This window comes from Aplidium turbinatum, chromosome 3 (assembly GCF_918807975.1).
Source record: "Aplidium turbinatum chromosome 3, kaAplTurb1.1, whole genome shotgun sequence".
NCBI lineage: Eukaryota > Metazoa > Chordata > Ascidiacea > Aplousobranchia > Polyclinidae > Aplidium > Aplidium turbinatum.
Window position 1 is genome coordinate 15,403,003 of NC_137474.1, and position 13,025 is coordinate 15,416,027.

At 36.9% G+C, this 13,025-nt stretch overlaps 1 protein-coding gene across 1 annotated transcript; it reads right to left on the minus strand.

Annotated features, from left to right (window-relative positions):
• Positions 1-1,083: 1,083 nt before the first annotated feature.
• On the minus strand, positions 1,084-11,071 carry LOC145765901 (eukaryotic initiation factor 4A-I-like). The gene is made up of 10 exons (XM_082577567.1): positions 10,977-11,071; positions 5,375-5,531; positions 4,843-4,975; positions 4,213-4,352; positions 3,775-3,946; positions 3,485-3,572; positions 3,052-3,355; positions 2,777-2,946; positions 2,192-2,341; positions 1,084-2,016 (listed from the first exon to the last, which is right to left on the minus strand). Exons 1-9 carry the CDS (start codon positions 10,991-10,993, stop codon positions 2,197-2,199), a joined length of 1,326 nt encoding a protein of 441 aa, XP_082433693.1. The 5' UTR covers positions 10,994-11,071; the 3' UTR covers positions 1,084-2,016; positions 2,192-2,196.
• Between the last annotated feature and the right edge of the window lie 1,954 nt (positions 11,072-13,025).

Consider the following 13,025-nt stretch of genomic DNA (forward strand, 5'->3'; position numbering starts at 1 on the left):
TCAATCTTTCCTCTACCTAATAAAAAAAAAAAATTAAAGTTACGCATCATGGTTTTATTGGTGCGTAACGACAAGAGGTCAATTCTCACTCTTTTTTACTCCAGCGTAGTTCCCAAATAAAATAAGTTTTCATCTTTGATGTTTGTTTTGTATCTTTATCCTGCATTGCAGTAGCCTAATATGGGTAAAACTTTATTCTTGTCAGGAAAAGTATTATGAAGCATTTATTCACTATGTGAACACTGAGCAGTGCTGAAAAACTCCACTTTAAAGGGAAATTTTCTTCATTCATGGTTAGTAGTTACTAGCAATAGTTAACATGGGTGGTGGGCATTTGAAAGGAACATTAACCTAAACCTTTTCTGACAAATTCGCTTACTTTTGACAGCTAAAAATATCAGTGATAAGATCTCTTGCATTATGTCACACTCACAAATGATCTGCAGGAAGCATCAATGACAATTGACAAAGTGTCTAAGACCTTACAACACACGAAAAGAATACCGTACTTCTGTTTCAACATTTATAAAGCATATACAATTTATACATCGTTGTTAAGCTATCAGTTAAAAAACATGTTTAAACAAGCTATTGGCAATAGCTTGCGTTAGTAAATTACCACAAACAAGGTAATGTGTGTTCTGAATACTGCCATCTTGTTTTTGCCAAAATTTCGTCAACCCATTGAGTGTGTACAATAACCAGTAGGCCTACCGGTATACTAGCATCGTAGGCTACCTTCCATAAAGGGCACTTCCATAAAAGGAAAAAGAAATTAATGGCAGTCAGTCCAAATGTAAAAAATACGCATCTAATTGCATAAAAATACCGTAAAGAGCTAAAAGTTGATTTTGGGGGAATCCCCGATTTGGGGATGATCACGTGACCCAAAAAGTTGCGGCACCTACTAAAATTGAAGTTAGATTCATCATCAACTACAAAAAAACAACGTATAACACATTTAGCCTAAAGATGCTCATTTTTGCTGCTAAGGGCCTGCACTAAATGTGACGCAAAAAAATATTTCTGTATTCTAAACTGCCTTCCCTGGACGTAATTTGGCAACATCACAAGACAACGATGTTCTTAATACCAAAACCGCTTTTTTTGCAATATTAATGCATAGGAAAAGTATCGGTCTTAAAAAGTGATATCGGTACATCTCTAGTCTGGACCCATCCCCAAGAAAAGCACACACGTCATACAAGACTATGAACAGATATTGTTTACTTTTTAACTGTTTGGGGTTCAGGTTTGTGACTGACTTATCACCATTTTACATTGCGACCAGATAGACAATTTAGATTATATCTTGTAATTTTATTTAACACATATTTGAGCAATATAGACAAGGCAAAGTTTTCTACACACAATAAGTTCCTCTGCTCCCCACCGCAATATCGCTGCTAAATTAGAAAAACTCGAGGCAAAAAGACAGGTACTCCATTTTTTTATGATGAGAAAGCGAATTGCCCGCCACAAAATATTCAAAGAACTACCAGTGGCTACTTGACGTGAGGATATGAAGTCATGAGAGCAACGCTTTAAATTAATACAATTAAAATTACCTATTGAATTCACGTAAATGAATAGCGTGGGGTCAAAAATAGCAAAAATACAAGAAAAATACATTTTTAAATACATGACAAACAAACAGTTTTAAAGTATTGCTGAGTGAGGGTGAGGGGGCCAATAAACTCACCGAGAAGGCAAACAACCCCCACCCACTGCCACAAGGACAGAAAGGCCGCCGCTTACAACTGCCTTCTGTGCGATTCCAACTCTTCACATAAGTTCGAAGATTAAAGTTTAAAGAAAGAAAAAGAGAAGTTCGGAGAAGCAGCAAAAGTTATTATTCTTTAATAGGACAAAGTCTTTTTAGATATTTTCGGTACTTTTTTGTTTCAGCACAAAGCAACAAGTAGTTGAGCAGACGTTTCTTTTTGTTATAAACAGACAAGGTTTCACAGACAAATGAACAGCAGGACGAGCGGACTGCTGTTCGCGGGGTTCCCTCTGCAAAACAATGTTCACATTAGCAAACAACTTGACTAAACCTCATCACTGAAACAAAACTAGCAGAAAATACAGTGTTTCACAAGACAAACAACCACAAAATTATCTCGATCACATAAAAAACTTTTTTAAATCTACCGTATTTCTCGCTATAGATCGATCTGGCAACACTTACTAATTCTAGAACAAGTCGGCTACGTTCATAGGCATTTCATCAATCTTAGTATTGTAGAAATTCTCGATATCTTTTAGAGTGCGTTTGTCTTCTTCAGTTACGAAATTGATAGCAACTCCCTTACGACCGAAACGACCACCACGTCCAATTCTGCAAAGAAAAAAACTGTTGGTGAAACCATGCATCGCATACAATGTAATAGTTTCAACCCACAAAATAAAGTAAACAAGCTGTATACGAAAAGCTTGCAGAGTAATATTGATAGCTGTAGCATCACTATTGAGACAACAACCACAAGACATTAAGAAAGAGGTCTCGTTGTGCCTCACCCAGTCATGCTCGTTTGTTCTTGTTCTCACTGACGATCCACTGCATCATGATGAAGGGCTAACTCCATTGTACAGTGGTGCTTTTTATAGAGAACGTGTATTCTAATGAATTTTTCATATTGGTTTTATGAGAAATAGTACTTGCAAATACGTTTTCCAACGAAATAAAAACTACAAAAATTGTTTAAATGACTGCCAGTTAGCTTTGCCTATTACTCTTCGCAACCAATCAAGTAACGTAACCACAAAAACATACCTGTGGATATAGTTCTCCCTGTTAGACGGCAAGTCGTAATTAATGACAAGCGAAACTTGTTGAACATCAATTCCTCTTGCAAGCAAGTCAGTTGTGATCAAGACTCTCGAAGATCCAGATCGGAATTCGCGCATGATCAGATCACGGCCACCTTGTTCCATGTCACCATGCTGAAGAAACAATGTCACTGAGCTATGTTATATGCCAGATCATGTCAGTAAAGGACAATTGCATTACTGAGGCACTAAAAATGTTATCAATTTAAAAAAACATACCAACGAAGACACTGTGAAGTCTCTTTCTTGCAATTTTGCTGTGAGCCAATCAACCTTCCGGCGTGTGTTTAAAAAGATCACAGCCTGGGTGATGGTGAGAGTTTCATAGAGGTCACACAACGTGTCCAATTTCCATTCTTCCTTCTCTACGAAGACATAAAACTGCTGAATACCTTCCAGGGTCAATTCTTCCTTCTTCACTAAAATCCTGACAGGATCAGGCATAAACCTCTTTGTTACTTCCAAGACATCCATTGGCATTGTGGCAGAAAGCAAAACAACTTGAATAGATGATGGCATTTTTCTGAAAGGTAAATTATTGCATAAACATGTGCAGGCACTAAACACAAACTTATAGTTCTTTAAATGTTGAATAAATTTGTATTATACAGTTAACTGATTTTTGTCAACACTACATATAGAAAGCTCTTACCTAAAAATGTCATATATTTGATCTTTGAAACCACGAGACAACATCTCATCAGCTTCATCAAGTACAAACATTGAAACTTGTGCTGGGTCTGCAAGATAGACAATTTTAATAGATCATGCTAATTTTGTTCCTCGTGTGCATTGTAATCACAAGCACAACACATGAATTAGCAGTACAGCAGTGCACAATAAACTAAAAAAATTTACCACTTGATAAAAGGTAAATAATGCATGAAAATGCAACATTAAATCAATGATCAAAATGCCAACATAAAATTGTTCAGTACTTACTTAAAAATCCACGATTGATCATGTCAAACACACGTCCCGGTGTTCCAACCACAACATGAGGTAATTTATCAGCTTGAAAGACTTGAATTTCAGCCTTCATACTGGTGCCTCCAATGCATGCATGACAGTAAACGCCTTCATAATCACCCAAAGCCATAACAACTTTTTGGATCTGAAAAAGGACATGTACAGTTGTACACGTAGCAGGGCTGGATGGCAAAATAAACCTAATAGATTACTTTATAGTTAGAGGAACTAAATTCTTTACAATACAATTCTACAGAAAATGAAAACCAGTCACAAAGTTTTAGTGAACTGCAAGAATGTACATCAGAGGTTCATTTGAATGTTCCACACCAATCATTAGGAGTTGGATTGTTTGACATCATTTGTACTTTCTTGCTGTTTGAAAAATGTAAAAACATTTTAATAAGTTACCTGCTGCGCCAATTCTCTTGTTGGTGCAATGACCAGAGCCTGAGTACGATGAGTTTCTGGCTTAATGGTTTGTAAAATAGAAATTGCAAAGGTTGCAGTTTTTCCTGTACCAGATTGAGCTTGGGCAATTACATCCTTACCTGCAAAGGAAAATTATTAAAACAGCTATTAGACATAGTTAGCACTCCTACTTAAGTTAGAGACGTCCAATTCTTGCTCATGACAACATGGATAATGGCTATGCACCACTAATGATCTCAAAACAAAAGTGACTCAAGAATGGAGTCTTTAAGTTTTGTTCAGTCGGGGGGTTAATAAATTCACAAATCCCACATTTCCTTGAGTTGGTCAAAAATCCACCACAGTCCACATCTAACTTAGATAACATGAAATGTAGCATCACTATTGAAACAACAACCACAAGACATTAAGAAAGAGGTCTCGTTGTGCCTCACCCAGTCATGCTCGTTTGTTCTTGTTCTCATTGACGATCCACTGCATCACGATGAAGACCTAACTTCATTGTACAGTGGTGCTTTTTATAGAGAACGAGTGTATGTTTAGAAAAGACAAAAATGCAACACATTCATTGTCCTAATAACCGCTTACAAATTAATTTGTAAGTATCACCTTCTATGCATGGCATTATGGCTCTTTGTTGAATGGCTGAGGGCTTTTCAAAGCCATACCCATAAATACCCCTAAGCAAGGGCTCTTTGAGATTCATGTCATCAAAAGACTCTACTATCTTGTTGTAATTGGTCTGAAAAGAAAACAGCAACATTCATTTTGCTGCGAAGAAGCCTGGTCTTCCATCCCGAAATATCAGGCTCGACTAGTCTGCAACAACTTTCCCATATCTCATTGTTGGCAAAAAGAAACATTATAACAATTAATAAGATAACTGATGATGCACTAGCAATTGTGCGAAATATATTTTCTGTTACATCTACTGACAACTGATCCGGGCTGTTGCCTTAGCAATTGAGGTTTTAGCTTTCTAGATATGGACCAGGGATCGTTTCAGAACAAGACTAGGTCAGAAAGCGAGGCAGACTCCGACTCAGCAGCCTAGAGCAGTTAGTTACAAAAGAAAACGTGTTGTAAAAACCACTGCATTGACTATCACAGTATATTATCATTACTGGGCTCACGTGCACACCTCAATCACACCATCTGTTTCCATTCCTGGTGGTCCATTATATTCTTTGCCATTGTCTTCTCTTGGTCTGGGATCATGACCCGTGTAGTGTCCATCTGCACCTAGGTTATCGTCAAATCCTCCTTTACTTGGTCTTTCATCATTTGAGTATTTTGATCTGTGAAAAGGGAAATTTACAAAATAACAAGTTAACTGTAGAAAACTTACTGAAATCCTTAATATTGTGGTGAAAGATAGTCTTGCTTTCCCAGCTAGACATCCATAAAATATGTTATTCTTTTAAACACCATACATCGAAATCTTTTTTGCAACCTTGTCGGATAAAACCATGTTTAACACTAGCAATCCAGCATTCTTCTGTTGTCATGTAAATAATTTTACATTACTTTTGAAACACCAACAGGTTGTATATTGGGAAAAACACAGAAAGTTGGAGCAATAAATCATAACTTACACATGGCTGACAGCCTCAGATGCACATTGATCACACTTGACAGCCTATGTAAATATTCTACACCAGACGCCATGATCAAACGAAAATCAAAGTCACCATAAGGTTTGTACTACGATGCCCAGAATGTGTTCTCAACTAGTTGGCCATGTATTAAGACAATGAAATTGTTGCAAACTTCTGTCTTTACTGTCTTCAATGCATGGAAAGATATCTGGAATACTAAGCATCAAATGCAATAATGACTGAACCATAATACAAACACAATGGAGTTTCTATTCCAACAAGGACATCCACCAATTTGATCCAAAACAAGAGTGAAAGTAATTACAATGACCTCTATTTTCGTTTTATTATTGCCTCATCTGATTGTGGTTAAGTTTTTTAAGGGCAAACTTATATACCACCTCCTAAAAATCACTTGGTAATTAATCATTCAATCACACATACCGTACATATTTCATAATTTTAAGTAAAGTTGTTAAGTTGTCAACAACAATGAGAATCAGTAGAAATATAAAAATTTTAAATGAAATGCTTTTAAATGAAGTACTTATGCTACCAAAAAAAATGCAGTGCAAAACAGTGAAAGCAGCAAGAAAGCAATTGAGATACTTTAACTTTGAATCTTATTGGCTTTAAAAAAAAAGCGTTTTTAGGTTGTGTTGACCTGGTATCTTTTGCAATCTTATTTGTAGACACACAAGATGAGTTACCACAGATAAAGCAAACACTGACTGAACTCTTAAAGCAAAGAATTCAGAGTAGTAAAAACTACTTGTTTGTTGGTTGAGAGGTGAAAGAAATGGGGTGCAACCTAATTCATACCATGAACAATTCATATTGTCAGTTTGTACCTTGAAAAGATTGAGAAAAAATTTAAATAAGCCGAAGTTGCCGATCAAAGTTTCCGCAAGGTTAAGGTATCGATTAGATATCGGTATCCGCTAACAAACAAACTGAAAAGATCGAGAGAAAAAAACAGAACATCGCTGATTGCAGTTTCCGTTTTTCCGCAAACATTTAAAAATTTCTGGTAATGATCCTAAGAGTTTGCTGATCGCAGTTTCAGCAAACACTTTAAAAGGGTTAGGGTTGATCAGAGTTTCCGCAAACATTTTAAAAGAAATACTGAAAAAGTTTGGGTGTTCATCAGAACAATTATCGTTTCTAGCACTAGTTGCTACGTTCATCTGATGAAATTGAAAGTAAAATTAACAACAAACAAGATGGTTTATTGCTTCACTGACGTTTCACGCACCATGACAATGCGCATCCTCAGAGCCAATAACATACAAAATAAAATTTCACCAGGTTATATACTGCAGTGCGATTGAAGGCAAGAAAAAATAAAACACGCAATATTTTAAAAAATTGGCCAATGATGTGAGCGGTTACTTTCCACGTTAAATTACGTAAAAACTTTCAACAATAGACATAAAAATTCACCACGAAGCGGTGACAACCAACAGAAAAAGTGCGATTGAAGGCAAGAGAAATAGAACACAATGTTTTAAAGATTGGCTAATGATGTGCGGTTACTTTCGACGTTAAATTACGTAAAAACTTCCAACAATAAACATAAATTCGAAGTACCGAAGACCACTAGAAATTCGAGACAAAATTAGGTTGCAATAACGTTTTCAACTGTGTTTAAGTAGGCTTGAAGCCTGCATGTCAGAGACAATAATGATTTAAAAGGTTTCCGCCGTTCCGGTTGAGTACATTGCAATGTTTGGATGTGATGTTGATGAAGCAACTTTCTGCGGTGGTGCGTTGATAATAATTACTTTCATTTTTCAAAATTTTTGTTTCTGACCAGTTAATTTTGTGATCCTCTTATAACATATGTAAACAAAGGGCTGACTTTTCATGTTCCATATTTTTGACCGCTCTGCGATGTTCTTTGACCCGGGAATTTATACTACGTTTAGTTTGGCCAATATAAACTGCGTGACAATCATTACAAGGAATTTCATAAACAACACCACATTTATTGTCAAAAGGGGTGGGGTCTCTTTCAAGCCTACTTAAACACAGTTGGAAACGTTATTGCAATCTAATTTTGTCTCGAATTTCTAGTGGTCTTCAGTACTTCAAATTTATGTTTATTGTTGGAAGTTTTTACGTAATTTAACGTCGAAAGAAACCATACATCAGAGGCGTGCAACATACGGCCCGCGGGCCAGAGCACGGCCCGCGGTACCCATTTACGTGGCCCGCACATTCTTCATCAAGTAGCCCATTATTTTTAAATACTTTTCACTGTTAGATCGGAGGATGTTGTTATTTGTAACGTCATCATTAGCATTATTGACTTTTAGCATTATTACATCATTAGCATTATTTTTGCGTCATTAGTAAGCGTTGTAGAAAACCGCCTTGTTCTTCTTGCAATGATTCAGTGACATAAATCTTACTTTATGGTGCAGTGTGGTGAATATATTGATATTTATTCTACAAAAAGCTTAGCATAGTAAAAATGTCTACAAGTAAGAAAAGGAAGGTTGATTATGAAAGGCGGAAGTTCAACAATGAGTGGTGTATAAATTACTTCGTTGTTCAACACAATCAAGATGTTGTTTGCCTGATTTATCAAAACACTACAGCAGTAATGAAAGAGTACAGTATCAAGCGAGACTACTGTGCAAAACACTCTGCTAATTATTATAGCATGATAGCATTGCATTATGAGAGCAGTTCTTTTCAAAAATGAAGCTGTTCAAGACAAAATGCAGGAATCAGCTTACAGATGAGCACTTGTCAAGTCAACTTCGAGTTGCCACTTCCTCCGTCAAAGCTGACACTGGCAAGATCTCTGGACAGAGAAGATATTAGACATCTCACTCAATGTGTAACTTGATTGTGTGTACTTTTCCATTAAATAATTTTTTCATATAAAGTCATGTGTTATTCGATAGACTGGCCCTCAGCATCATGATAATTGTACGTTGTGGCCCATTGCGATAAACAGTTGCACGCCCCTGCCATACATCATTAGCCAATCTTTAAAACATTGTGTTCTATTTCTCTTGCCTTCTTCGCACTTTTTCTGTTGGTCATCACCGATTCGAATTTTTATGTCTATTGTTGGAAGTTTTTACGTAATTTAACGTGGAAAGTAACCGCTTACACATCATTGGCCAATTTTTTAAAATATTGCGTTTTTTATTTTTTCTTGCCTTCAATCGCACTGCAGTATATAACCTGGTGAAATTTTATTTTGTGTGTTATTGGCTCTGAGGATGCACATTGTCATGGTGCGCGAAACGTCAGTGAAGCAATAAACCATCTTGTTTGTTGTTAATTTTAATTTCATCAGATGAACGTAGCAACTAGTGCTAGAAACATTTTAAAAGGGTTAAGGTGTTTTTGCAAACAAACAAGGAAGTGGCTACATTTACGGCGCGCTAAATATAGCCGTTTCACGCCTTTTTTAAAATTTTTACGTTGCTTTTACTGTGCATGCGCGCTGGTGCATATTTTTTTTTCTTTCTCGAAAGAACAAATGTAAAAAAGTGCATATTTTACTTCTAAATTCAACTGCTTTTGCCGAGTGAATCTGTGGCGCGTGCGATCTTTGTCTGGCTCGTACTCCCAAGGATATGAGTTCGATACCACCAAGAGGTGTTTCTTTTCTTAAACTAAATTCGAACCCAAAGTGACTCAATCATTAGGCTACACATTTTTGTGGCCGTTTAGTTTAGTTTGTTTTTAGTTCTGACCATCACAACGAAAAACAGTATATGACAAACATAGCAGAGGTCTAGAAAAAGGTAGAAGCGACAAAACGCAGACGTTATAACATGCATGATAGCAAAGCTGGACAATCAGTTTAAAATATGGCACGGTCGCAACACCTCAACTTTTAATGAATTTAGAATTTTGTTTTACTCATATTAATTGTTAAAGAAAAAAACTCACTAGCTTTTTTTTCTCTTTGTTCTCAATTTATAAAAATTTTATTAAAAGTGTTGCGACCGTGCCATATTTTGAACTGATTGTCCTGCTTTGGTATCATGCACGCTAGCCTATAACGTCCGCGTTTTGTAGCTTCTACCTTACTCTGCTGTTTGTCATAAAATATTGTTTTTTTGTTGTGATGGTCAGAACTAAAAACAAACAACCACAAAAATGCGTAGCCAAACGATTGAGTCACTTCAGGTTCGAATTTAGTTTGAAACACCTCTTGGTGGTATTGAACTCATATCCTTGGGAGTACGAGCCAGACAAAGACCGCACGCGCCACAGATTCACTCGGCAAAAGCAGTTGAATTTAGAAGTTATATATGCAGTTTTTTTTATTTATTTTTTCGAGAAAGAAAAAATACGCATCAGCGCGCATGCGCAGTAAAAGCGACGTAAAGATTAAAAAAAAGGCATGAAACGGCTATATTTACGGCGCCGTAAATGTAGCCACTTCCAACAAACAAACTGAAAAGATTGAGAGAATAAAATAGAACAAAACCAAATTTGCTGATTGCAGTTTCCGCAAACATTTTATTTATTTTAAAATTTCCAGTAATTATCTTAAGAGTTTGCCGAAGTCGCGGTCTTGCTGATCGCAGCTTCCGCAAACATTTTAAAAGGGTTAGGGTTGATCTAAGTTTCCGCAATTGTCACTCAGCATGATTTGCTTATGAAACAATCTGAAAAAAATGCGTGGTAAATAGGGCGATGACACAAACCCTGATAAAAGCATTTCTTATTGACAGATTTATTTTTATGTCGCCTTAAAGTCAGAATGCCATTTTTAATATATTTTATAAAAAAGATTTTTAAAAAAATGCAATTTTAAAACTAAAAAACAAGTCACATAGTTAGCTTAAAAAGATAAAACTTACTGGTACACAAGGTTAGAAAACATTATTAACAAATAAACTGTTACATTTATTCTGTCAAGCTATTTCCAAATGTAAAATATTCACTAATTTGTTAATTGGACGCAAATGTGCTCAGAGACCCTACTGTAATTTAGGTTAGGTCTGTTAATGAAATAGGCCTACCGTAGTAACAGCAATTTTTTTAAGTCAACAGTTGGACATCGCTGTTTATTGTATACCGATGTAACAATATAGCGGGTGAATAACCAAAACATATGCCACAAACTTTGCAATATTTGAGAAAAATTAGTATGAGAAGTTGACATACCCGCCGTGCTGAGACATGTTTCTTTGGAAAGGAAGCAAGGAAATCAAGCCGGTGAAACTCACGTTATAAGCGGATGAATACGTGATTACAACAAAGTATGTTCTTATTTTACGTTTTTAAACAATGCAAATTCAAAATTCAAGCTATGAATCTGAGTGTCAAAAATTTATTTTGAAAGTTTATTAGTGAAAATAATGAAAATCAGTGATTTTTATTTTGGCGCAATTAAAGGCGGAGAGATACAATAAGCCTAATATTGCGTAACAATAAATTTTACCACACGCTCCTAAACTCAACAGAAATCTTTTCAGCGTTGTTAAGGGAAAGGAGGAAAAAACGTTTTATGCGTAAATAGTGACATAATACACAACAATTACAAAAGGGTGTGTGCAAGTCTGTCTATACTTTTTCTGCGTTAGTTTTTGACCAATTTTCCCCCAATATATGAAAAAAATCGATGCTATCGAAACTAATAAATCATTTCTAGCAAAGTAATAAAAGAAGACTAGTTAATAAAGGAAACTAATAAATTGTCTTGACTACTGAAGTTGAAAAGAAGCAAGTGAAGTTGAAAAGGAGCAGTTCCTGGCGTCAGCACTACCTGACTACTCAATATAGAACAACGAGCATTGTGTTTCGCTAACCATACCGGTGTAGCCTCCACACTAGCCATTAAGACTTTTCCGAAAACATGTATTTCTCGACAGTCGAGTGTAGCAAGAACTCAGCGATAGACACGTGTTTCGCCTATGAGGCTAGGCTTATCAGTACCGCACCAGGGCCGGAATTAGCTGATGGGGGGCCCGGGGCACTTTTAGATCGGCGGGCTCCCGTGCAAAACTTTCTGCGCGAAAAACCACTTCTACGTCTAGTCTACAGTAGGCTAGCATTAATCCAGCACTGCACTGCACAGCATTTTGCAGAAACTTCAAAAGGTGAAAGAAAAAAATCACATTTTTTGCACGTCGGGGGGCCCTTCAAAAAGGGAACCCGGGGCACCTGCACCCTCTGCCCCCTAAATCCGGGCCTGCACTGCACCACTATAGTTCTTGCCACATAATTCTCAACCACTGCTCTGCTCTCAACCGCTGCGCTGTAAGCAGCGGTTGAGAACTATGTGGCAAGAACTAGTGGTGTGGTAGCCTACTGATGAGCCCAGCCTCATGGGCAAAGCACGTGTCTATTGCTGAGTTCTTGCTACACTTGACTACTGAAGCTGCGTATAAAATCATCCCAATACCAACGTTTTAACCTATTTCAGGCCAATATCTCTTTTGTCAGCGTTCTCTAAGATTCTTGAAACGTTTTTGTAGGAACGAACAGTGACGTGGGGTGAGGTTCCTAGATGGTGAGGCACTAATTTTTTCAAGTCACTTTTACAATAAAATTTTTTAACAACAAAAATGGTATCATACTAATCAAAAAAATTAGCAGCATGCTTTCACATTTATTAAAAATAAAATCCATGCGCCCATCCTTTTGGACTAAAACATTTGTGACTTTGTTGTATAGACCCTTAAGTCGGCAGCCGTGGCCGAGTGGTTAGCGCGTTGGGCTCGCAGTCGAGAGCCTGCATGTTCGACTCCAGCCACCCGCACTTGCTGTTGTTTTTCTGGGCAAGAAACTTTACGATAATTGCTTCTACCCAGTGATCGATTTCGAGTAATGGGTAGTACCAAATTTAAGTCATAAGTAGAGTAGACAACCGGAAACTGACATTGCCGTCGGCTGCAGCGTGGGTCAGGTGGACGTCGGAAGGCGTACACCGATGCATAGCGCTCAAGTCCGCTTTCCCGCAATGCAGGATAAAGATAAACAAACAAACAAAACAAACCCTTCTTTAGTCCTAACATTATCACTAGATATTGAAAACAAAAGACAGGAAAAGCAGAAAAGGCAATTTTTAAAGCATAGCCACACAGCCACTTCTTTTTTGAGCAGCAATCTCTTTGAAAGTTGCAAGTTATTTTTTTTTGTTCAGTCATCTGATGCAAACCTTATAAATTTAGAACCGGTCTTCCTTTATTTATGACTTCAACTTTGGATTGA